Genomic DNA, 26,676 nt, shown 5'->3' on the forward strand with positions numbered 1-26,676 from the left:
TTAAAGTGAAGTCTATGGGAGATGGTCTTCCCATAATTCCCATGATTTTAATGGGGAACTATTATGAAAATGAAAATGTACTATAAGTTTTAGCATACTGAAATAAAAAAACTTTCTAAATACAATCAATTAAATATTCTGTACCCAGGGCCGGATTTAAAATTACTGCACCTCTAGGCCACTTTCCTGTTCTCCCCCGATCCGTCGCCCATGATCGGAAACCCCTGCTTGCACGCGATCTGACCCGCCACCAGCTCACACCGAACCTCCGCACCCAACCTCCTTCCTGCTCGCACCCACCCCTGCCGATCACAATTGTCTTACCTCTGATGCTCCTGGCCCAGCCCAATAGCTTCCTTTGGGGACTGGGTGGGCGGTAGACTTAAACCGGTGTTTCAGATTCCCACTCTGGCCCCTGTGGAGATGCGACCAGCGGGCGGCATGGCGCTCCCTAGTGTTTGCCGCCCTAGACCCGGGCCTATGTGGCCTGCCCACAAATCCGGGCCTGTCTGTACCATTTCTAAAATAATCAAGTTTATCTTCACTATTCCTCACTCAGCATCAGTTTCTCCTCATTCTTCATTCAGGAGATGGGTGTCAGATGAATGATTCAATATATCTTATAGGGGGGCTCCTTTTGCCTTGAAGATGTATAAGAGCTCACTCTATTAAAATCACCAATTATTTTGTTAGATTTTGTTAGTACTGGAATCAGATATTATTATCAGTGAGCTCTAATACATCTGCTAGGAAAGGGAGCCCCCTATAAGATATATTGGATCATTCATCTGACACCCAACTGCTGCATGAAGACAGAATGAAGAGAAACAGATGCTGAGAGAGGGATAGTGAACATAAACTTGATTATTTCAGAAACAATGCAGAATTTTTAATTGATTTCTTCAGTTTATTTTCAGTTTATTTCTTTAGTGTGCTAAAGCTTATATTAAATTTTCATTTTTGCGATAGTTTCCCTTAAAGTTTATCTAAAAATTGAAATTGAGCTTGAAGCAAAGCTGTTTCTATATTAGTAATGCAAATTACGTATATATATATATATATATATATATATATATATATATATATATATATATATATATATATATATATATATATATATATATATAGTCCATCGAATAGAACCCGCACTCACAGGTCTTAAGTATTTTTAACAAAATTAATTTATCACATTGCCGGCTGACGTTTCGGCCTAGTCCTTTCTCATTTTCGTTACAAAAAAAGAGGTTTCTACCATACAATTCTCCCAAAAAAGCAGTGGCGTAACTACCGGGGGAGCAGGGGCTGCAATTGGGCCAGGGCCCGCACCCCCGCAGGGCCCCCGGCAGTCACGCTGGCTGAAGTCGGCTGCAGCGCCGCACAGATGAGGGTGGGGGGCGGGGCCTGGCTGCACAGCCCGCACCAGGGCCCGCCCCCACCTAGTTCCGTCACTGCAAAAAAGCTGCCTAATATGTGCTCATAGAGTCATTTCCCAATAAAACCCTGATTGCCTTCACTCCACCTTCCCACCAGGTGGGACGGAACAGATAGTATGTGAACACCTGACATACAAGAGGAGGGATATATATTATATTAACAGCTGACAGGAGGCAGCACTCTAGTGCAGTGATGCATCGAACAGCGTTATTCACATAATACCTAGATTGCCATTATATCCCAAGAAAATGAGTGTACCTTTAAGAAAGCCGCCACTTAAAATCCCGGGTTCTGTTGGCAATAGCAGACTTAACGGCTAATTGCAGCCTACCTCTCCATTGTACTACAATCCCCGGCAGCGGCTGGATAGGTGGGAAGGGGAACATTTTTTTACTTCCTTGTTTTGTGACAAAAAGTCACGTGATTTCCCTGCCTGCATATGCAATTTAGGATTCGGTTCGGCCGTGCAGAAGGATTCGGCTGAATCCTGGATTCGGTGCATCCCTAATATATATATTTTCTAGCAGCAACGTAACTAGAGGGGAGCGGGCCCTGGCGCAGGACGTGTAGCCGGGCTCCCGCCACCCTCCGTACGACCGGAATCAGCCCGAAATCAGTGGCGCACAAGCTGCCGGGGGGCCCTGAGGGGGTGCGGACCCTGGCCCAATAGCACCCCCTGCTCCCCCGGTAGTTACGCCACTGTTTTCTAGTATTTTCACAATAAAAACTAGAGCGGGAGAACTACCTCGAAACAAAATATATTAGAATGCTTTAGTCTGTAACACAGACATAATGTGCCCAGTGGAGCTTACAATCTACATCAGAACATCTTGCTCATTTCCATCCTCATAGATCACACAACATGTGAGTGCACAGACATTGGCTTATCTTCCAATTCGTGTGCCATTACATGTAATCAGATTGCATAACCGTAGCCCTGCAAAGGAGGAACCGACCTGCCTCAAGTAGGTTCCTTGTGGTATGCATTTCTCATTATAAATCTCACCCCCTGTTATAATTTATAAGGCTATTAGATGCTGTATACTATGCACAAGGCTGGAGGGCAGTTACAATTAAAGAATGCTATTTAATTACCACATTCACTCGTTTATTGCACTTCATTCTCTCGTGCCAAAGTCCTCTCTCCAAAAGCTTCCGCTTCTCCAACTGGAACCACCAGCAACCAAAAAAGGTTGCATCTCCTTTCTAATGTGATCAGAATATCCGTCATATTTACCTTTAGCAACCGATTTGGTATCTGTGTTACGGTGAGTTCTACCCTGTCCAGCCTTGACAAGAGTCCATGTCATGACATTTAACAAAACAAAACACGGCCTTTGAGCAGACACGGTGGCAATAGTGTATTCCAGAAGTCTGGATCTCTACCAGAGCCGCCAGTCAGTTATCACTTCAGCCCAGTTTGATTGCTGAAATAAAAACAGGTCAGTTTGAACCTATGTGTCAAGACGGGTCGTTGAACACCGTGGATCTGTTTACCAGGAAATGGCTATTTGCACCATTTCCCCCATTTGCTTTAAAGGACTCGTTCATCTTTAAAGGAACAGTTCAGTGTAAAAATAAAAACTGGGTAAGTAGATAGGCTGTGCAGAATAAAAAATGTTTCTAATATAATTAGTTAGCCAAAAATGTAATGTATAAAGGCTGGAGTGACTGGATGTGTAACATAATAGCTAGAACACTACTTCCTGCTTTTCAGCTCTCTAACTCGGAGTTAGTCAGTGACTATAAGGGGGGCCACATGGGACATAACTGTTCAGTGAGTTTGCAATTGATTCTCAGCGTTCAGATCAGATTCAAAAGGAACAGTTATGACCTATGTCCTTACTGCCTGGTAACCAATCGGTGGAAAGCAAGAGAGCTGAAAAGCAGGAAGTGGTGTTCTGGCTATTATACACATCCAGTTACTCCAGCCTTTATACATTACATTTTTGCCTAACTAACTATATTAGAAAAACTTTTTATTTTGCACAGACTATCTATTTACCCAGTTTTTATTTTTATACTGAACTATTCCTTTAAAGGGATCCTGTCATCGGAAAACATGTTTTTTTCAAAACACATCAGTTAATAATGCTACTCCAGCAGAATTCTGCACTGAAAACCATTTCTCAAAAGAGCAAACAGATTTTTTTATTTTCAATTTTGAAATCTGACATGGGGCTAGACATTTTGTCAATTTCCCAGCTGCCCCAGGTCATGTGACTTGTGCCTGCACTTTAGGAGAGAAATGCTTTCTGGCAGGCTGCTGTTTTACCTTCTCAATGTAACTGAATGTGTCTCAGTGAGACATGGGTTTTTACTATTGAGTGTTGTTCTTAGATCTACCAGGCAGCTGTTATCTTGTGTTAGGGAGCTGCTATCTGGTTACCTTCCCATTGTTCGTTTGTTTGGCTGCTGGGGGGGTGATATCAGTCCAACTTGCAGTACAGCAGTAAAGAGTGATTGATCAGAGCACAAGTCACATGACTTGGGGCAGCTGGGATATTGCCAATATGTCTAGCCCCATGTCAGATTTCAAAATTTAATATAAAAAAATCTGTTTGCTCTTTTGAGAAATGGATTTCAGTGCTGAATTCTGCTGGAGCAGCACTATTAACTGATTCATTTTGAAAAAATGTTTTTTTCCCATGACAATATCCCTTTAAGTTAACTTTTAGTATGTTATAAATTGGCTAGTTCTAAGAAACTTTTCAGTTAGCCTTCACTATATACATTTTGTATAGCTTTTAAAACATGTACCTTCTTCCGATTTCAAATTTCTAAAAAACAAATAAGGCTACAAACATATAGTTATTGCTACTTTTTATTACTCATCCTTCCATTCAGGCCTCTCCCATTCATATTTCAGTCTCTTATTCATATCAATGCATGGTTTCTAGGGGAATTTGGTTCCCAGCAACCTGAAATTGTAAACTGGAGGGCTGCTGAATAAAAAGTGAAATAACTCAAAAACCACAATTAATAATTACTAATTGCAATAATTGCAAATTGTCTCAGAATATCACTCTCTACATCATACTAAAAGTTAAAGGTGAACCACCCCTTTTAGGAATTAAATACAATTAATTTATGCTATGAATCTCTGAAGCATACACTATTACGTTTTCTACATATGGCCAAATGATACACTGACAATTCCATTGTTAAAAACAAGGGAAATACCGTGGGTACCCTGATCTATTACCCCAGGCAGAACTGTTAGTGGAACAATGGCAGGCAGCGAGCCAGACTCCTCTCATTTACTAACGGCCTGAATGATTAGGAAACGTTTTACACACCCAATAGCTGGACGCCAACACTAATCAATCAAAGTTATTCATTCATTGAGATGCACCTACATAAAGCGTTCCAACTGATCATTCATGTACAGAAATAGGAAAGATTCATTTTAGGAGGATAAAGGCCAGCACTGTAAATTATATTTATCTGCTTTAAATGTAATAAAACGGCTTAATGTGCTCTCGTTACTTAGGGTTCCACTGCAATCAAATTCTTATTCACTCATATTATGTTTGATATTGTCACTACTCACATTAACCCTCTGTTAAACAGACAGTATTTCTGTATATATGGGGAGAAAACACACAGATAAGGGAGTCAGGCTTAAGGGAACAGTAACATAAAAAAAATTAAAGTTATAATAAAAATCATGTACTGCTGCCCAGCACTGGTAAAACTGATCTGTTGGCTTCAGAAACACTATTATAGTTTATATAAACAAGCTGCTGTGTAGCTATGGAGACAGCCATACAAGCACAGGATACACAGTAGATTACATATAAGTACTATTATAGTTTATATAAACAAGCTGCTGTGTAGCCATGGGGGCAGCCATTCAAGCACAGGATACACAGTAGATAACATAAGTACTACTATAGTTTATATAAACAAGCTGCTGTGTAGCCATGGGGGCAGCCATTCAAGCACAGGATACACAGTAGATAACAGATAAGTACTACTATAGTTTATATAAACAAGCTGCTGTGTAGCCATGGGGGCAGCCATTCAAGCACTGGATACACAGTAGATAAAGGATATGTACTACTATAGTTTATATAAACAAGCTGCTGTGTAGCCATGGGGGCAGCCATACAAGCACAGGATACACAATAGATAACAGATAAGTACTACTATAGTTTATATAAACAAGCTGCTGTGTAGCCATAGGGGCAGTCATTCAAGCACAGGATACACAGTAGATAACAGATAAGTACTACTATAGTTTATATAAACCAGCTGCTGTATAGCCATGGGGGCAGCCATTCAAGCACAGGATACATAGTAGATAACAGATAAGTATTACTATAGTCCATATAAACAAGCTGGCGGAAATTGAAAAAAGGCTATATGGCACAGGTTAAATAGTGGCTAACCGATAACACCATTATGTTCTACAAAGCTTTTCTGCTGTGTAACTTTAAACCTTTGAATGGCAGCCCCCATGGCTACATATATAAAGCTTATTTAGATAAACAATAGCAGTGTTTCTGAAGCAAACGCATCAGTTTTACTAGTGCATGGCAACATTGCATTATATCTGTATTACTATAAAACACTCAATTTTTGATGTTACTGTTGCTTTAAAATCTAATAGGGGAAAAACTGAGGAGGGGTAAGCGTTTCTGATCATAATAATGAGTACAGGGAGCTGAAAGAGAGTTGAAGTCCAGTGGCAGCCTCTCCAAACGAATGGGTCTTCGGTCTTCAATATGGGCCAAATTGTGCTGATCCAATTCTTTAGACCACAAGGTAATGGATCAGATTAGATGGAAAGCCTGGGGACAAGTTAGACCTGGTTAGAATCCAGTGTGCATTTTTCTAAGGATGCTCTGGACCTTGCTTTTCATAGTTAGGCCGAATATCCGATTCCAAGAGGTATGGATTTGGCCGAATACTAAACCAATCCTTCTGCACCAAAAATGCTAATGCACAGGTGTAAGTACCCAATTTAAATTGGAATTTTTATAATTTTGAGTTATGAGAATTTTTTTAAATATTTGTGCTGTGCCTTGGGAACCGGCACATTTCCCGTTAACTTTGGTCCCTTGACTGAACTTTAGATTACTCCAAGTACTTTAGCAACTTTACGACTCCAATCTGTCTTATAATACAAACCAAAAACTGTAGGCAGCAAATTAATGTGAGAGAGAGAGAGAGAGAGAGAGAGTGTGTGTGTCTAGACATATTGTCAGTTTCCCAGCTGCCCCAGTCATGTGAATGATAAACTTCAGTCACTCTTTGCTGCTATACTGCAAGTTGGAGTGATATCACCCCCCCTTCCTTTCCCCCCAGCAGCCCAAAACAGAACAATGGGAAGGTATAGATACAGATAACAGCTCCCTAAAGCTGGCCATAGACAAAGATCTGATCTTACAAATCAACGTACGATCTGACTTTCCCATCTCCGGACCTGCCACTAACCATTCAGATCAAAGTCTTACCATTCCGATCAAATAAAGTAGTAAAAGAACAGATCAGCCAATGTTCTACCTCTGACAGCAATTGTACGATAGTTATGTCTGATAAAGCGTACGATCGGCAATACACACAGAGAAATTATCGTCAGACGACAGAAATTTTCTAACCTGTCCGATCGACCAAACGACCAATCTCCGCCGGACAAAAAATGTCGGGACTCCCCACACACAGTCTGAAAATCATACGAATCCACGATTCGTACGATCGGATCGTTGCATCTATGGCCAGCTTAAAGGTGGCCATACACGGACAGATAAAGCTGCCGATATCGGTCGTTTAGACAAATTTGACAGCTAATCTGCCGGTGTATGGAGGCTTCCGACGGGTCTTTCCGATCGATATCTGGACACGATATCCATCGGGAAGGTTTGATTTTTCTCCCGACCGACCTGTCTGAGCCCATTGCGCTCTTCGTAATCCGATCGGTCGGCCATAGGGCTGAACGTTCAGATTACCCCCGATATAGCCCTGCCGTTAGTGGCATTTCTGGGAAAAGATCCACTCGATGTCGCCAAACGAGCGGATCTTATAGTGTATGGCCACCTTTACACAAGATAACAGCTGCCTGGTAGATATAAGAATAACATTCAATAGTAAAATCCAGGTCCCACATTCAGGTACATTGAGTAGAAGAAACAACAGCCTACCAGAAAGCAGTTCCATCCTAAAGTGCTGGCTCTTTCTGAAAGCACATGACCAGGCAAATGACCTGAGATGCACCTACACACCAATATTACAACTAAAAAATACACTTGCTGGCTCAGGAATTTTATATTGTAGAGTGAATTATTTGCAGTGTAAACAGTTTAATTTAGAAATAAAAACAACATCATAAAAATCATGACAGAATCCCTTTAAGGACCCTGCAGTAGCCTGGCTCCCATATATAAGGGATACTTTGTTCATTGGACACAACCGACATTCAACCATTTTGCCTGATATTCTGGCCATTGGCAGGCACTGCTTTCCTTGCAGCCTTTTCAGTTTCCCTCCCCTGAGGAAGCAATAGCAGCTCCAACATATAGCAACAGACATGAAGATTACCGTAATAATGATTTCTGTGATGCTAACAGACTAATTAACTGACTCTATATACCAAAATAATTGGGATTTAACAATTAGTTATGATTACATATCCCACTGAAATGTTGCCAGCACATGGAAAAACACCTGAGCAGTGCTCTAACTTCGTGCATCGCCTCCTGGGAAAAGAAGCCAGAATTAGTAAGCAAGGGGTTAACTAAAAAGGACAACAGACCTGCTGTTCCTATGAGGAACCCACAGAATTCATAAAGGCAATAAGGCCCTAATGATAGCTCCCATTTGGGAAATTGCCTCATTAGCCTAGTGCCTCATTAGCCTACTTGCACCCAAGCCTGGAATTCAAAAATAAGCACTTGCTTCGATGCCACTGGGAACAACATCCAAGGGGTTGGAGAGCAACATGTGGCTCACTAGCTACTGGTTGGGGATCACTGACTTAGAGGCTTCCGGAATATTTTCCCAAAGACAACTAAGGAAGCGATTGCCAAGATGGCCATTCTGAATCTCCAGCGGCCCAGAGAGGCAGATGTTAGCGCTACTCTATGGCAGGTCGTAAGAACAGGGCTCATCTGTGACTCCTACTCTGCTCCAGTGCAGCTTTCCCTGGGGCACAAGTGCTTGTTAAGTGAGCACTAAGGGGCGCTTACACCCCAACGACCCCTTGAGTCTTGGCTGGGGGAGAGCTGCTTTCTGCTCCACAGTCAGTGCAGAAAGGGAAAGAAAAATACTGCTACAAATAACTACATACAAATATTTGTTACAAAAATTTTTTTGTTAGGCAAAATGTTATTTTTGGGTTCACATTCCCATCAAAGCCCCCTTGTGCTAGATAGAGTCCTGCAGCGGGTCTGGTGCCTGCGGGTTATCTGCAAAAAAAGCAAGTACCGTGCGGGATAAGGGTAGGATTTTCGAGTGCGGGTACAGACGAGGGTCTGCAGGTTGCAGGTCTCATCTAAATTTCTTATCTTATGTTACAATGTCTATATTTAACATTTTAAAAAAACTATTTTCTTTCGCCGCCCAATTTTGATGATGTTACTACCGGTTTGCAACAACACCACTTCCTGTTTAATGGTAGTCAGTGGGTTGGGGATCGGTTTGCGGGTCTGGGTCGGGTAGTGGATCAAAGTGGATGAATATGTGGGTTGCTGTTCGGGTCACGGGTTTGGGTCCTATAAATTGGTTCCGTGCAGGACCTTACCTTGTGCCTCACACAAATAAAAGAAACAAGTAGATAATTGCAAGTGTCAGTGGGAGTCAGAGGCTACACAGTTTGTGTAGGTTTGTACTTGTGCCACTGCATACTGAGGTATAGACACAACAATGACTGGACACAAGGATTGGCGGTGCTCCAGGTTCCCGGGCCAAGAAAAATTCTCGTCTCCAGCAACTCCAGAAAGGATCCAAAGCAGCTCCACAACATTGACTCAGCTGCACTATCATTCTCTTTCAGCTCCAGTCCAAGGTGGGATATAGTTATAAATCTGGTCAGCTCTAGTTCTCATTGAGCTGGCTTCTGCTGCTTTGTTTCAGGAGTCAGAGCCAGAAAAGCAGAGACGTTGGCTTGTGGCAAGACAATGAGCCTGGCGAGGCTGCTGGGTTAGTCGGCCTCTTTAACACAGGCGGCTCTTCTGCAGATGAAAGGAAAATGTATGCAGCTTCATAAATTTCTTATGGGATGAGAGACCCTTGTGGCTTTTCAAGGCCTTGTTGAATGTGTCGCTGGCACACAATGAAGCCAACTTAGAAGTCAAAGATCTTACACCTTAAAACATCAGGAACTCCCTGCTGCTTAATCACATGCGCTCCTAATGTAGGATTCCCCGGGCTCCCATGGTAACTGCGAGCGAGTGTGCAAAGCCACAGTGGATCTGGAATGCTGGGGGTTAAACATGTCTACATAATTTGGTCACTAGAGGCCACTCTTTCAGTGGAGTTTATGGGCGATTTAAGAGCAAACAGCTTTAGCGGCTCCTATTCACATACACAAAGCACAGATAAATCCAGCTATACACCAAGCAGAGACAGTAATTCATTTTTTTTATAATCATTGTATCTTTTGTATCTTGTGTGAGCCCTCCCAGCATGGGATGACATTTTGAAGAGAATTTAAATTCAGCATTTTCTGAGAAAGAAAGTTTTTCTTAAAGGGATACTGTCATGGGAAAACATTTTTTTCCCAAACCCCATCAGCTAATAGTGGTGCTCCAGCAGAATTCTGCACCACAATCCACTTTTCAAAAAGAGCAACCTGATTTTGAAATTTTGAAATCTGACATGGGGCTAGACATATTGTCAGTTTCCCAGCTGCCCCCAGTCATGTGACTTGTGCTCTGATAATCTTCAGTCACTCTTTACTGCTGTACTGCAAGTTGAAGTGATATCACGCCTCCTTCCCCCCAGCAGCCTAACAACAGAACAATGAGAAGGTGACCAGATAGCAGCTCCCTAACACAAGATAACAGCTGCCTGGTAGATCTAAGAACAACACTCAATAGTAAAATCCAGGTCCTACTGCGACACATTCAGTTCCTTTGAGTATAAGAAACAACAGCCTGCCAGAAAGCAGTTCCATCCTAAAGTGCTGGCTCTTTCTGAAATCACATGACCAGGAAAAATGACCTGAGATGCACCTACACACCAATATTACAACTAAATACACTTGCTGGTTCATGAATGAAATGTTATATTGCAGAGAGAATTATTTGCAGTGTAAACAGTGTCATCACAAAATACATGACAGAATCCCTTTAACGGTGTTTGTGGGGGGGCAAACATAATCATGGCTGTACTTTTGAAAATTCTACATTTAAAAAAAAAGTTATGACATTTTTTAAATAAAAATGTATATTTCACTTTATAGGACTTCCTGCCCTGCATCATAAATATCAATGGCATACAGACGCATTACATAGGATTAATACAATTATTTGTAGCTTTGAGCAAACTGGCTTTTACATTTCGGTAAATCTTGCCCTTTTGTATCCCTTTCCTTGAGCCACCATTTTGTGATGATCTGTGTGCTGCCTCAGAGATCACCTGACAGGAAATCATGCCCACATTTATTCCTGTCACAGTTGGCTCTGTCCATTCATTGGCTGATGTAACCTAGCATATATGTGTGCACTAAGTTTGTGTGTGAGTGCAGTACCTCACATAAACCACAGGGTGCAGTTTAGTGCTTGAAATGGCAGTATTTGGGGATTATCCAATACTATCCATATAATATTACAATAGTATATTATTCATATATTTCATTTATATGCCGCAGGGATGCACCAAATCCACTATTTTGGATTTGGCCGTACCCCCGCGAAAGATTCGGCCGAATACCGAACTGAAACCAAATTTGCATATGAAAATTAGGGGTGGGAAGGGGGAAACATTTTTTACTTCCTTGTTTTGTGACAAAAAGTATTTAGGAAGAAGGATTTGGCCGAATACGAATCCTGCTGAAAAAGCCCAAAATCCTGGCTGAATCCCGAACCGAATCCTGGATTCGGTTCATCCCAAGTATGCAGTGCTGTTTTACATATGGTTTTTTTGCAATTTATTTTTAGAGACCTGTATGGGTGTAGTTTCCCTTTAAGGGAGTGTTCTTAGTATTAGCCCAGAAAAAGCCAGCTGCTGAAAAGGCCAGATGCGAATGTCTGATTCTGCAAACACTGCACTATATGCTCCGCTGCAATAATTGGGAATTAAAAAAAAAAAAAAATCTAAAATTAGTTCAAAAGAGAACATCATGCTCCTATTCATAATGGGTGGGTCAGAAAACATAAGCACCAAACAAGATCGTGTGGTTTTATTTATATAAAATAAATATTTACTATTTTTTTGTTTAATATTCTATTGTTTTAATGAATGGGAAATCACAGATTTTGATCTCAACTGGGAATGTCTCCTTTATATGCATATCCCTCGTCCAATTGGCTGACGCGATTCAGCCAACCAAATTGACGACTGGCACAAGAACCGGTAAAGAAGGGCGAGCTCAGTAGCAAACATTGTGTCACATTATGTCAGGTTATTCAGTGAGGAAGAAGGAAGCCTATGATTAAGTGCCCACTGGCACAAAATGCGTACGGTTATGTATTTATCTATTTTGTAAAGTTCTCAGTTCTTTTACATCCCTGTTTGTGGGATATGTGAGTGGCTGCCATTTTCTTCTTTGTTAGGAAGAAGGAAGTCCCCGGCTGGCTGGCGGAGGGAGGATCTAAAGATCTGTTTGGCACAACCTTTCCAAGTAAATATATCAAAAACTCTGTATTTTTATTCCTAACACTGTAACAGCTGAGCCTTTACAATAGTACTGGACAACTTTTCTCAGATAATAACGATGGCATGAAAGCCCCGGGGGCCTAAAATCCAGCTCAGGATGTTTAAAACATGTAAAAACCCTCATTATCCTTAATCTTATGTAGTGTTGCTAAATATATGCACACACACGTGCCCACAAACATTAAGTGAAATTTCACAGTTCATTGAGTCCACTAATAAGATTTATACACACACACCTTGGCGCTAGTAAAGCTGTTGTGCTACACATGCCATAGATGAAATATAGTTAGCAGGTTGGCAGGAAAAACTCAGATCCAAAGTCTAAAGCAGAGTCAGGCAGGTGAAATTATGCTCTGTAGTCTCCAGCGCAATGGTTAAAGGACAGATAAGCCTTTTTTGGTTGCTAGAGTAAACAGAGCCCTAGCAACCAGACAGCTGCAGAAATTTTGAATTAGAGATGCTGAACTAAAAGCTAAATAATTGAAAAAACAAAGACCAATTGCAAATTGCCTGAAAATAACATGGTCTACATCATAATAAAAGTTAATTTTAAGGGGAGCTACCCCTTAAAGGGGGCCTGTCACCCTAAGAAATAATTCCAAATTCTTTTCGATCATGTTAGATGAGCAAAAAAAAGTTTACTTTACTATATATATTATTTAAATTTTGTTTCCTTCAGTCTTGAAATTCACAATCATAGCAAGCAGGCAGGTGCCATTATGTGACAAGGCAAGTTGTTTATCACCCCAAAATGTTGTGTATGTGCCAGAATTGGGGACCTAATGCCCATGCATGGTACCCTACACAATTACAGAGTGTGAGGAGGAAGGGGAAATGTAAGGACTGTAGAGACATCTAGGAAGTACTGAATGGACAGTAAAAGGAAGTGACTGCCCCGCCTCCATGCCTGAGGCATAGAGGAGTGGTAGGCACTATATGATTGACAGCTGAAACTTTAAAATGAGATTATAATAGGTATGGATGTTTTAAAGAAAAAAAACTATTCGGGTTTCCTGTTTAATTTTCAAATTACTTTCATTATACAGCTTTTTATGTGTGGGTGACAGGTCCACTTTAATGCAATACTTTCAAAGACACTCTGTTCAGGATACGCCCTTCATCAGGACTTGACCAAATATTGGACGCAAACTGGTCTTGAAAATAACTCTGGGTTAGGTAGTAACATAGGCAAGGTTTGCCCGATTAAACAAAGTCTTGGCAACAAATTAGAAGCTTGCTTTCATTTGCTAAACTCCAACGGACCATAAAAAAACAAACAAACACTGGCCTGAGCTTTGTCACTGCGACTATATAAACCTGAGCAGCACCATCCCTTGCTTTCCTGCTATTCGTGTTTCAAGCTGCATTCCTATTTATCCAAATATTGTAGAAGAAAAACAATATTTGCCCACCCCACACAGAGAGCCCATGAGAGAAAACATGTTGACTCTCCATCTTATCAGAAATATGCTGTACGAGTCCAAAACAGCAGAATCCATTCTCTTCCAGCTCTTTTAATTAACTGGCATCTACTACATTGTTTCAGGAGTCATAGGCAGGAGTGCAGAGGATGTAAACAGACAGACACTGGCTTTAAAATTAACTTTAGTATGATGTAGAGAGTGATATTCTGATCGAATCTACAATTTGTTTTAATTTTTTATTATTTGTGGTTTTTGAGTTATTTAGCTTTTTTATTCAGTAGCTCTCCAGTGATTTTAGCTCTCTGGTTGCTATGGTTCAAATTACCCTAGCAACCAGGCACTGATTTGAGACTGGAATATGAATAGGAGAGGGCTTGAATATAAAAAAAATGAGTAATAAAAAGTAGCAATAATTATAAATGTGTAGCCTTACAGAGCATTTGTTTTTAGGTGGGGCCAGTGACCCTATTTGGAAGCTGGAAAGAATCAGAAGAAGGCGGCAAAAAAAAAAAGGCCAAATGAAAATTTGCTTCGAATTAGTTATTCTATAACTTTAACTTAAAGGTGGACCGCCCCTTTAACAGCAATTACATTTACAAGCAATTTTAAAGAATAACTAAACCTAAATACAAATCTGGCTAGAAATGTTTTTTTTTTATACAGTGAACATACTGCACCAGCTTAAAGACTCACCATCTCTATAGCAGTAATGATGCAAGCCTTCAAAGTTGTGCACAAGAACTGCTCCCCATCTTGGATTTTGTTAGGAGGGTCAGTGGCACTGCACATGCTCAGTGGGCTCTGGGCAGCTGCCGAGAAGCAATTCATTGGGATGGTCATAAATCATGAAGCAGAAAATGAGGTTCACCTTTCATAGAAGCTGCTGCTACAAGGCCGATTATTACATTTAGATGCAGAACACAATAGTTTCTATGCTGCCATGTAATGTGAATCTGAATTACTAATCATAATTGTATTGTGAATTGTATATTGTAAGTGGGTCCCTAAACTCAGTAAGTGACAGCAGCACAGAGCATGTTTTGGGAATCAACAGAAAAGAAGATGGGGAGCTATTGGGGCATCTTCATGGCATATATCTTCTCTGTTAAAGGACTGTAGTCACCTTGCACTGGTACAGAAGCCCAAAAAATGTTCAGCATTTCTATTTTACTTCTTATTTAAAGGAGAAACAAACCCTTGCTACTAAAATCCCCTACCCTACATAGCTCCCCTCCCTGCTCTCTCCCAGCCTAGGTGGTACCTTTGCTAAATACCCCCTAACTCTTTACTTACCCCTCTGTGCAGATTCTGTCCAGCGAAGTTCACGGGCACCATCTTCTTCTCTTCGGTAATCTTCGTGAAGTAAGTGCCGTATTCGCACATGCGCAGTTGGAGCAATTTTCTGTTTCTCAATTACTGCGCATGCGCCAAAAGTCACAGAAATTGTCTAAGTTCTGGAAAAGACCCGAAGACTACTGAAGCGGCTGAAGATGGCTGCCGTGAAATCCGCTGGACAGAATCTGCACCAAGGGGTAAGTAAAGAGTTAGGGCATTTAGCAAAGGTAGCACCGAGGCTGAAGGGGAGCAGGGAGGGGGTCTTATGTAGGGTAGGGGGCTAAGGGATTTTAGTAGCAAGGGTTTGGTTCTCCTTTAAAGCCAGTGGAAATGTGTATTGAATGTATACTGGAAAGTTGGTTAGAGTAACATTTTTTTTTTATTATGCAAAAAAAAAAAAGTTTTATGTGGAAGTTCCCATTTAAATCATTTATAAACTCGGTGTGAAAAGCAAGCTTAGAAAAGCGATTACAAGCCTGGGAGTCTGATACAAAGTAGACGTTTCCCTGGCTGTATCTGTATACATGGAATATTACTCCTATTACTCAATACATGACGGATGCAAGTCAAGTCTCACCATACACAGACATTGGGACTGATAGGCCAAGAATGAAGTAACTGGAGCAGATAACGTGAATACAGAGACCCAGGCTGGACCGGCCTCCATGTCAGCAAACAGCAGCTACACAGAAGCAGGATCCCTTGTACTGCTGAGAATGGAAAATCCCAGAACAAGTCACTAACACTGTTGCACTCCACAGCGTTATAGAACATATCCTCAGCCTAATCCTCCAGCCACAATCAGATCATTCATTCCTACAGCAGCTCAGCCTGTCACCTGGGAAAATCCAAAGTGCCCTCGGCAACTGGGCCAGGTTTAGGGCAAGGCAAAAATGGCAAATGCCCAGAGCCCCCGTAAATAACAATGTAAAAACTATTAATCATATTGTGTAATGATTATCAGATATTTGTGCAAATGGAAAGTTTCTTACAACTGATCCAAATCTTAAAATGTATCCATTCCTGCTAATTAACTGATCAGATAGGATCTGTGCAGCCACAGGGACAGAATGCTCTGTTATACAGATAGCTAGAATGTCAGCTGCCATAAAGCAGGACAGGACTGCTGCTTACAATGGGGATCAGATAGAACCTGTGCAGCCACTGGGACAGAATGCTCTGTTATACAGATAGCTAGAATGTCAGCTGCCATAAAGCAGGACAGGGGATCAGATAGGATCTGTACAGCAACTGGGACAGAATGTTCTGTTATACAGATAGCTAGAATCTCAGCTGCCATAAAGCAGGACAGGACTGCTGCTTACAATGGGGATCAGATAGGATCTGTGCAACAACAGGAACAGAATGCTCTGTTATACAGATAGCTAGAATCTCAGCTGCCATAAAGCAGGACAGGACTGCTGCTTACAATGGGGATCAGATAGGATCTGTGCAGCCACTGGGACAGAATGTTCTGTTATACAGATAGCTAGAATCTCAGCTGCCATAAAGCAGGACAGGACTGCTGCTTACAATGGGGATCAGATAGGATCTGTGCAGCTACTGGGACAGAATGTTCTGTTATACAGATAGCTAGAATCTCAGCTGCCATAAAGCAGGGCAGGACTGCTGCTTCCAAAGGGGATCAGATAGGATCTGTACAGCAACTGGGAAAGAATGTTCTGTTATACAGATAGCTAGAATCTCAGCTGCCATAAAGCAGGGCAGGACTGCTGCTTACAATGGGGATCAGAGAGGATCTGTGCAACAACAGGAACAGAATGCTCTGTTATACAGATAGCTAGAATCTCAGCTGCCATAAAGCAGGGCAGGACTGCTGCTTACAATGGGGATCAGATAGGGATCTGTGCAGCCACTGGGACAGAATGCTCTGTTATACAGATAGCTAGAATCTCAGCCATAAAGCAGGACAGGACTGCTGCTTACAATGGGGATCAGATAGGATCTGTGCAGCCACTGGAACAGAATGTTCTGTTATACAGATAGCTAGAATCTCAGCTGCCATAAAGAGGACTGCTTCATGCTACTGAATTAAAATAACCAAACTCCTGCCAGGTAATGAAGGAGGCACATACCAGGCTTGCACCCTCTGTACTCAATATAATAAAGTCACCATCCCGTCTCTAAGGACAGAAGGCCGCTCCCCACGAAGCATGGAAAATATCTTATGGAGAGACCTGGGAGTTCATTCCTAAGGAGGGCAGGAACTCAGCAGAAATGTTTACAGGGATCAAGAGATTTGCTATAGCAGCTCTACAGGCTATTATTATTATTTGTTATGGAAACAGCACCCTCCTTCCATTTCTATAGAGGCTCCTGGATAGCCATGTTTACTCAATAAGGCCTGCCCATGTCTGCAAGTTTAAAGAGAGGGAAGGTAGGCCCCATAGAACCAGCAAAGGGTAAATACAGCGAGAATGAGGCCTAGCATGACCTGCACAGTATGGATACAGAGGGGGTTAAGTCTAGCTGCATCTACAGTACAGGAATGGGCTCTGTTATCCACAAACCAGTAACCCAGAAAGCTCCAAATTACAAGAAGGACATCTCTCACAGACTCCATTCAAAAGGGGTGGTTTACCTTTAAGTTAACTTTTAGTAAGTTATAGAATGGCTAATTCTAAGCAACTTTTCAATTGGTCTTCATTTTTTCTTTTAAACATTTTTTTTAATTATTTGCCTTCTTTCCAGCTTTTAAATGGGGTTCACTGACCCCATCTAAAAACAAATTTTTCCGTAAAGCTACAAATTTACTGCTACTTTTTATAACTCATACAATGACAGTGCAAGCCAGAGAGGCACGGCCCGTCCTGTGGGTAATTATCTGTACTACAACACGCACCCACAGGCCAGATACCAATAACTTGTCAACAACACACAGAATATGTCTATTTTCCTGCTGGGCAACCCTGCTGTTGCCTTCATTAGCTAAATTGCCTATTTACACTGGCCAGATACCCCCAGGACAAAGAATAGGGCAATTAGCCAGACAATCCAAGACAAAGGAATGTGCCAGAAAGCACTTCGGGGGAAATTCCTATCATCTCATACACTGACTGAGGGAAGAATTTTGGAAAGCAGGTTTCTTAAGGAGCTACCAAAGGTCCTTTGAGACAAACCTTCAACTATGTTGTCCTGTAAGAACGATATATAAATATAGTCATTACTCCTTGTGCCTTGGGCATTCAAAAAAAAAAAAAATAATAAACAGAATGTTCCACAAGTCCCTTCTTATCTGCCACTTTACAAATGCCCAAGCAGCCCTAGAAGATGAGACCTTTAAAACAGAGCCACATTCAAATATAAAAAAAATTTGGAGAGCAACACAAGAATGCAAAAATTTCCTGTGGGTGCCAAATATGGGCTGTGGTTTGATATTGGTAGCCCCTATGTGGACTGACAGACTACAGGAGGCTCTGTTTGGCATCAGCGTCGGACTGGAACACTGGGGGCCCAGCAGGGTTGAAAAACCAAGGGTGCTATTGGCAACCACTGTCGCCCTCTCCTGACTGCCAAACTCACTCCCCCTATGTGCGCATTCTGTTGCGCAGCATCACACCTTGCGCCAGCACTCTTCTTTTATTCATGGGGCATCTGATTGGGGGAGCCCGACCCTGTTCAGCATTTAGGGTTACCACCTGTCCGGTTTTGACCTAGATGGCCCAATTTTTGGAAGGGCTGTCCAGGTCAAAACTTCCTGCCTGGTTTTCCCCAGATTAACATGACGATCGTCCTATCACTGATCTCCGTATCACAACACCGCCCCTTGATATCATGGCCCCACCTCTCTGCGACACCCAGTCTGCCCCATGGGGTCACCACCCATACCCCTGTGATGTCACAGCCCACCTCCCCGTGCCCAGACTTCATCCAATGTAAAGGTGGCAACCCTACTGGCAGTACACCTGGTTTTTATGCAACTAAAACTTGCCTTCAAGGCAAGAATTCCAAAATAAGCACCTGCTTTGGGGCCACGGGAGCAACATCGAATGTGTTGGTGAGTAACATATTGCTGCTGAGCCGATGGTTGGGGATCACTATTGTAGAACATGTACATAGCCCAGTTCAACTGCCCTGCCCACCACCTGAATGGGCCACCATAAAGCTGTCTCTTCACTTCCTTGTCTGCTGATGCTCCACAATAACCAAAATATACAGATATAGATCATAGGGGCACCACATGCATTCCAAATATTGATCAAGCTTTTTTTTTCTGAAAACACAAAAATATATTTGTAAATGTGACTTTATAAGCTAAATAAACTTTTTCTTTTGTTCAATTATCTGCCGGCCATGAGCCAAGCCTATAGGTCAGTTCAGGCCCGGACTGGAAAATTATGGGTTCTGGCAAATGCCAGAGGGGCTGCTGCAAGATGCCATAGAAAGCGACTATTAAATGGGCTGGTGGGGGGCTGTTTGTGCCTCTGTGTACTTGGAATGCCAGGGCCCATTTTGATTCCCAGTCCAGACCTGGATCATATACACCATGTCCTCCCTGTGGCATGTACCCAATCAGCCAGGCCCTTCCCCATTCCCAACGCAAGACCATTCCAGTTCTCTATACCCCCCAAACATAACTAAAGGAGCAGCAATGGTGTAGCCAAATCCGCTCTCTGCTCCTTCCATACCTGATACTAAAGCACAGAAGGGAAATGTTCAGCTCACTACAAACAAACAAATTGTCCTCTGAGGCAGCTCCTCGGCAAGGGAATCAGCTTGCATATGTCTGCTTTCTGGGGACCTTCATATAAAAACCAATTTGAAATAAATCTTTAGAGAATACAACAGAGATAGAGACAAATGCTGAATAAACGAATACAATATTAAATGTTATCAGGTGAAGAGTCAATGGTTCAGATCAATTGGCCACATCAGTTTAAAAATATCGCAGGAAATAACATCGCCATACCAGGGTTCGAACTAGAAATACTAAAGATGGACAATTATCCATACACTTTAGTCATTTTCTAACCAAACTGTATGCTTGATGGGTCATGTATGGGCAATCTGTCCCATCTAGCGGGACACAAAGGGGAAAACATGGTGACACAACTTGCCCATAGTAGGAGATGACAGTCGGAAGTGAAACTAGGTGAACAAAAGTCTATTAAAAGGGGAACTATCACGAAAATTCAAGAAATTCAAGCTTCGTCACACTGAAATAAGAAATTTTCTAAATATAATAAATTAAAAATTCGGAACCGTTTCTGAAATATCCAAGTTACTCTTCACTCTCTTTCCCTCTCACCATCTTTTTCTCTGCATTCTGTCTTCATGCAGGAGTTAGGAGTCTGATCTTGAATGGCAGTTGAATCCAATATATCTTTATGGGTCTCCTTGTGCCTAGAAGATGTATTAGTGCTCACTCTATTAAAATCACCAGACATCATGTCTCACTACATGCAGAATGTGTGCCAAAGTCAGTTATTTTGTTAGATTTTTTGTGTACAGTATCAGCACAATCCATATCTCATATTAATACTCTCTCCTGTCCCAATATGGCAGCTTCTCTCTACAACGATGCCCTTTCAACAGCACTCGACTCCCTTGCACCTTCTACCACCCGTCACAGCCGGCCAGCTAAACCCCAACCTTGGCACACTAGTGTAACACGGTACCTCAGAAGATGTAGTAGATCAGCTGAGCGACGGTGGAGAAAGTCACGAACTGATCCTGACTTCATCCACTTCAAATTCATGCTCTCCTGCTATAACCGAGCTCTATCATTAGCCAAAGAACAATACTTCTCTTATCTAATATCTACTATGTCCTCCAAACCACAGCAGCTGTTTGCCACATTTAACTCACTCCTATGCCCTCCTCCACCTATCAATGTTACCGCCCAAGACCTTGCTCATTTCTTTAATGAAAAAATCGATCTCATTAGGCTGAGCATACCGTCTGACAACAATCTCAGACCAACGTGCAGTCCACTCACATCTACTTTCCACTCCTTCACCCCTGCAACTCTAAATGAAGTTAGCAAACTTCTAGCCAGCTCAAAACCCACCACCTGCTCCCTTGACCCCATACCCTCTCGCCTTCTCCACCCAATCTCTGATACACTCTCTCCTGCACTTACCCACCTATTCAATCTTTCACTCTCTACTGGTACCTTTCCATCATTATACAAACAAGCACTAATCACTCCTATCCTCAAAAAACCTTCCCTTGATCCCAGCTCTCCCACTAACTATCGACCGGTCTCCCTTCTTCCATTCGCATCCAAATTGCTAGAAAGGCTTGTTTACAAATGCCTGATCCAGCATCTCACTCAACTCCCTCCTCCCTCCCTTCCGCCCATCACACTCAACTGAAACTGCACTCACCAAAGTAACCAATGATCTTCTATTGGCAAAGTCTAAAGGTCATTATCCCATTCTAATCCTTCTAGATCTCTCTGCAGCCTTTGACACAGTTGACCACACACTCCTCCTTGACATTCTACACTCATCTGGCATTTGTGAAACTGCTCTTTCATGGTTTACATCTTATCTGTCTGACCGTTCCTTTAAAGTTTCCTTCTCTAAAGCTGGCCATAGATGTTGAGATTTTTAAAAGATCAGATCCTGATCGTGAGACCACGATCTTCTCAGAACGATCGTACGATCGTATGAATCTACCATCAACTAAAAAGACCAATTTACCAGGAAAACAAAGGGGAGCTGCCTGCTTGGCCCTGCAAACATAGAGAGATTGCACTGGGATCGACAAAGATTTTTTGACCTGGCCGATCAATTTCCCGACAGATGTCGGCCGAAAAATCGTAAGATGTACGATCGTTCGAATACCACTAACCGCACGATAATTTCGAAGGATTGGTCGGGCTTCCCTAAAATCGGTCGTTCGGCAAGAAGAATCGTCGCGTCTATGGGGACCTTAACTCTACTTCTACTACTTTCCCACTCTCTGTTGGAGTTCCTCAAGGCTCTGTTCTTGGCCCCCTGCTGTTTTCGCTCTATACAACTTCACTAGGAAAACTCATTCAGTCATTTGGACTTCAGTATCACCTTTATGCTGATGACACCCAACTCTACTTGTCTACCCCTGATCTTTCTAATTCTGTCCTTTCCCAAGTCACAGACTGTCTCTCTGCTGTCTCCTCCTGGATGTCACAGAGCCACCTGAAACTGAACCTTTCTAAAACAGAACTCATCATATTTCCTCCAAGATCTTCCCCTGTCCCTCAGATATCACTCACCGTAAACAACACCACCTTTCATTCCACCACACAGGCACGCTGCCTAGGAGTCATCTTAGACTCTCATCTGTCTTTTTCACCACACATTTAAACACTTGCAAAATCTTGCCTTATTCAACTGCGCAACATTGCTCGAATACGACCCTATCTCAGTTCAGAATCAACTAAAACACTGATTCAGTCTCTCATCATCTCCCGCCTTGATTACTGCAACTTACTCCTCACAGGTATTCCAACAAGTCACCTTTCACAACTCCAATCTGTTCTAAACGCGGCCGCTAGACTCATTCATCTAGCTCGCCGCTCAACATCAGCTGCTCCCATATGTATGTCCCTTCACTGGCTCCCAATCTCTTCTAGAATCAATTCAAATTACTTACACTCACATTCAAGGCCCTTAATAATGAAACCCCTCCCTATATTTCATCTCTAATCTCCAAATACTCTCCTTCACGAAACCTACGCTCTGCTTCTGATCTTCGCCTCACTTCTCCTCTGGTCACTTCTGCCCATTCTCATCTACAAGACTTCTCTCGGGCTTCTGCTTTTCTCTGGAACTCTCTGCCACAAGCTGTCAGACTTTCTCCTTCCTTCCAAACTTTCAAGCGCTCCTTAAAGACCCATCTGTTTAAAGAAGCTTATTCAATGTACCTTAATTAATCATTGCTGCATCAAAAATGACAAAGTGTTTATACAATCCTAATGTCTCAATTGTACCCTAACCTTTTAGTTTGTAAACTCTAATCTCTAGGTCCTTCTAACCCTATTGTACTCTGTAATCCTTGTCTGTTATCCACCATTTATTCCCTGTTTGCTATAACTGCAGTAAAGCACTGCGTATCTTGACAGCGCTATATAAATAAATGATGATGATGATGGTGTACTGGAATCAGTTCTTTGAATGAGCTCTAATACATCTGCTAGGAACTGGAGCACCCTCATATAAGATTGGATTTGTCAATGAAAATCTGACACCCAACTCCTGCATGAAGCAAGAATGAAGCGAAACAGATGCTGAGAGAGGGATTGTGAACATACACTTGATTATTTCGGAAACAATCCAGAATTTTTAATGGATTATATTTAGGAAGTTTCTTATTTCAGTATGCTGAAGTTTATATTAAATTTAAATTTTGTACACATATTTCGGTTCTGGTTCTAGATCAGTGATCACCAACCAGTGGCTTGTCAGCAACATGTTGTCACCAACCCCTTGGATGTTGCTCCCAGTGGTCTCAAAGCAGGTGCTTATTCCTATCCAGGCTTGGAGGCAAGTTTTAGTTGTATAAAAACCAGGTGTACAGCCAAACAGAGTCTCCTGTAGACTGCCAGTCCACATAGGACTACCAATATCCAATCACATCCCTTATTTGTTACCCCAAGGACTTCTTCCCTGTTGAAGATATTAAACATTTGGCAATGGTAGAAAAATGGCAGGCTCTTACGAAATTCACACAATCAAAGGAGAACCCACTGTATTTGTCTGCTTATAGCTAGCTATTGCTTGTTTTGGTTAGAAAATATCCAATTAAGGCTAAGCTGAAGTCATATGGGTAGGTGCTAATCACTCGGGGAAAACTAAGGGCTATTGGCACTTGGAGTGGATTTCAATTTTGGTGGCAAAATTTGTTCATTGCTCAGACCCAGGTGGTAAGCCCATGAACCATACATTAAATTACCAACTAAGTCACGCAACATGGACAACTAAGTCACGTAACATGGCCTTTCTGTAGTCAGGGTAGAGGAGACTTCATTAGTGATGGCTCTTATGGGTTTAGGCGATACTTGGTTAACTAGGTCAACTAGTGACCTTCAGATTCTTCACTGTCAATACCCGAGCGATTATCACCAGGTATACAGGGAGGGTGAGGGCAATTACCACTGAAGTCTATGAAGAGGCAAATTTGAAAATTTTTTCTGCCCACCAAACTCTGTACATACAAGAGGCATCTGACCAAGTGGTACAATCACTGAGGCCCTCCAGTTACCATCTGCAATGATATTGTGGTGGCTTACCTACCCTGGCCACTGAGTTGCCCCTGTAGCCCCATAGCTGTATTCTAGGGACAGGAATGAAAAAGTCTCCAAAGAAACAGTGCTCTCCTGTGCTACAAAAAGCCTATGTTGGCAGACGGGCAGGCTCCCTATTCATCATCTTAAAACGCTGTCAGATTTTGTCATTGGCCGGCCAGTAATGGAAATGCTTCTAAATGTTTATAATTCAATGTTTTTGAAAAAACAATGAATAAAAACCATATTATCTTTTAAGCCACATTCAAATGTAAAAAGAGATGGAAAGCAACACAAAAACAAGCACCTGCTTTGAGGCCACTGAGAGCAACATCCAAGGGGTTGAAGAGCAACATGTTGGGGATCACTGTTCTAAGCCAAACTCCGGTTGCAACATACTACGGAAAAAATTCAAGTAATCCAGCAGACAAAGCAAATGAACCCTCTGTGCCAACACAGTGGGCACAGCAACCTGATACTGATTACTAGAGCGAGCTTCCTTTCCATTCAAATTAAAGGCTGTAAAAATTTAAATGTGCTCAAAAGAGGAAAAGGCATGAACTGCAAACTGCTCTGTATTTATCGGCTCTATTTATCCAGCTTCCTGAAACAAAAACACCAGGCAAACACTATGCCCCCCCCTTCCCTATAATAATCATAGGCACTTACACCAAACGCTTGTGCTTAGAGCAATGATTCCCTCCCCACTCAGCCCGGGAGTTAACACAACCACACCAGATTTCAGGAATAATCAATAAACGAGGAAACCGGCTGCATGTGAAATATAGATCTGTTACCTCCAAACAGGGACAGAGCAATGCAATACAATTGCCGCGTGTCACTTCTCTCAGTAAATAGGATTGAGAATAACGGCATCAGTACAAGTTGTTTTGTACATAGGAAACACTGCACAAATTCATTCATCCGAGATGATGTCGTCGAAGATGAAAAATATGGCAACCCCATGCATCAGAAACATCAGTTTTCTTTAGCCAGAAACATCTCTGTCTTTTCTGTGTTCTCCAGGATGTCATGCCAATAATAGGCACTGCTTCCTGATTGTTCTGAGCTGTGACATACAGAAGGCATTGCCCAGATGTTCAGGTATCAATGACTCCTATCAGTCATAGCTCAGTACCACCCATGAGTAATAAGCCCCGCCATGACACCCTGGAGATCACAGAAAAGACAGGCTTCATTGAAAATATTCTGGAATCAGTCACTTTTGGTGCAGAGTGAGGTCCTAGTATTCGGTGGAAGAAGCTGGTGCTCTGTTGGGTAGGCCCGTGTCCGAATCAGATCCGCAACCCGACCCCATTATACTCCATTCCTGTCCCCACTGTCCAACCCTAACCTCTAACTCATTCCAGGACCCACAAAACTGGAAGTGATGTCACTCTGGAGTCATTCAACCAAGTTAGGGGGATAAGAGCCTGCAATATACTCGTGTACCCAGGCAACCTTGAACAACCAACATAATAAGGGGCTTTTCTGCCTGAAACCCGACTGCTTTGCGGGTATTCTGTGTCCCCGCAGGTACCGGACACAATGCTGGACTCTAGTAGGGGTTGGTATAATGGCATTTGGTCAACGTGTATCTAAAGAAGCTGAAGGAACATAAGAATGTAATTTATTTCTGCCGCAACAAATGGTCACTTACCTGTATACCCAGCGGCCCAGCCCCAGGATGCAACCATTGCTAAAAGCCATTTAAACATGACTCCTTCAATATACCAGAACAGTTTTCTGTCTATAACTCTGACTGGCTGCAGAGCTATTAAATATAATACATAGGACGTAATAGCGACCATGTTGTTGACGACCATGAAGGCGAATCGGAAAGCCATTCTAAGTATTAGAAATCCCATTTTTCCGGTACTGTCCGCTGTGATCGCCATCTTCCCCGTGACGAACGTCAGCAACCCCTAAAAATAAATAGGCAAAATAAATAAAAGGCATTACATATAAAATCATTCTGGCTTCGAGGGGAACAATGCACAAGATCAGCTCAGATACCCAAATCAATGGGAGTCAGGCAGCTGCTGTCACAAAGCAATGGCTTCCATGACTGGGGGCACCTGGGAAACTGACAATATGTCTAGCCCCATGTCAGATTTCAAAATTGAATATAAAAAAATCTGTTTGCTCTTTTGAGAAATGGATTTCAGTGCAGAATTCTGCTGGAGTAGCACTATAAACTGATGCGTTTTGAAAAAAAAATGTTTTCCGATGACAGGAACCCTTTAAGTGAACTTTTAGTATGTTATAGAATGGCCAATACTAATCAACTTTTCAATTGGTTTTCATTATTTATTTTGTATAGTTTTTCAATTATTTGCCTTATTCTTCTGACTCTTTAAAGCCATCAAAAGGGGGTAATTGACCCCAACAAATGCTCCGTAAGGCTACAAATGTATTATTATTGCTACT

The 26,676-nt window shown here is 42.1% G+C and overlaps 1 protein-coding gene across 3 annotated transcripts in view; it reads right to left on the minus strand.

The window, feature by feature from the left end:
- Positions 1–26,676, minus strand: part of lpgat1.L (lysophosphatidylglycerol acyltransferase 1 L homeolog) — a 60,487-nt gene that overhangs the window by 25,929 nt on the left and 7,882 nt on the right. The window contains exon 2 of one of the 3 annotated variants that reach the window (XM_018262577.2): positions 25,907–26,171. The exons of 1 other annotated variant lie outside the window; for it this stretch is intronic. In XM_018262577.2, the coding sequence (XP_018118066.1) occupies positions 25,907–26,144 (238 nt within the window). In that variant the 5' untranslated portion in view covers positions 26,145–26,171. Of the gene's footprint in view, positions 1–2,671; positions 2,822–25,906; positions 26,172–26,676 lie in introns of those variants that run through there. One more of the 3 variants, XM_018262578.2, reaches the window with a different exon arrangement.

Source organism: Xenopus laevis, chromosome 5L (genome assembly GCF_017654675.1).
Source record: "Xenopus laevis strain J_2021 chromosome 5L, Xenopus_laevis_v10.1, whole genome shotgun sequence".
Lineage (NCBI taxonomy): Eukaryota > Metazoa > Chordata > Amphibia > Anura > Pipidae > Xenopus > Xenopus laevis.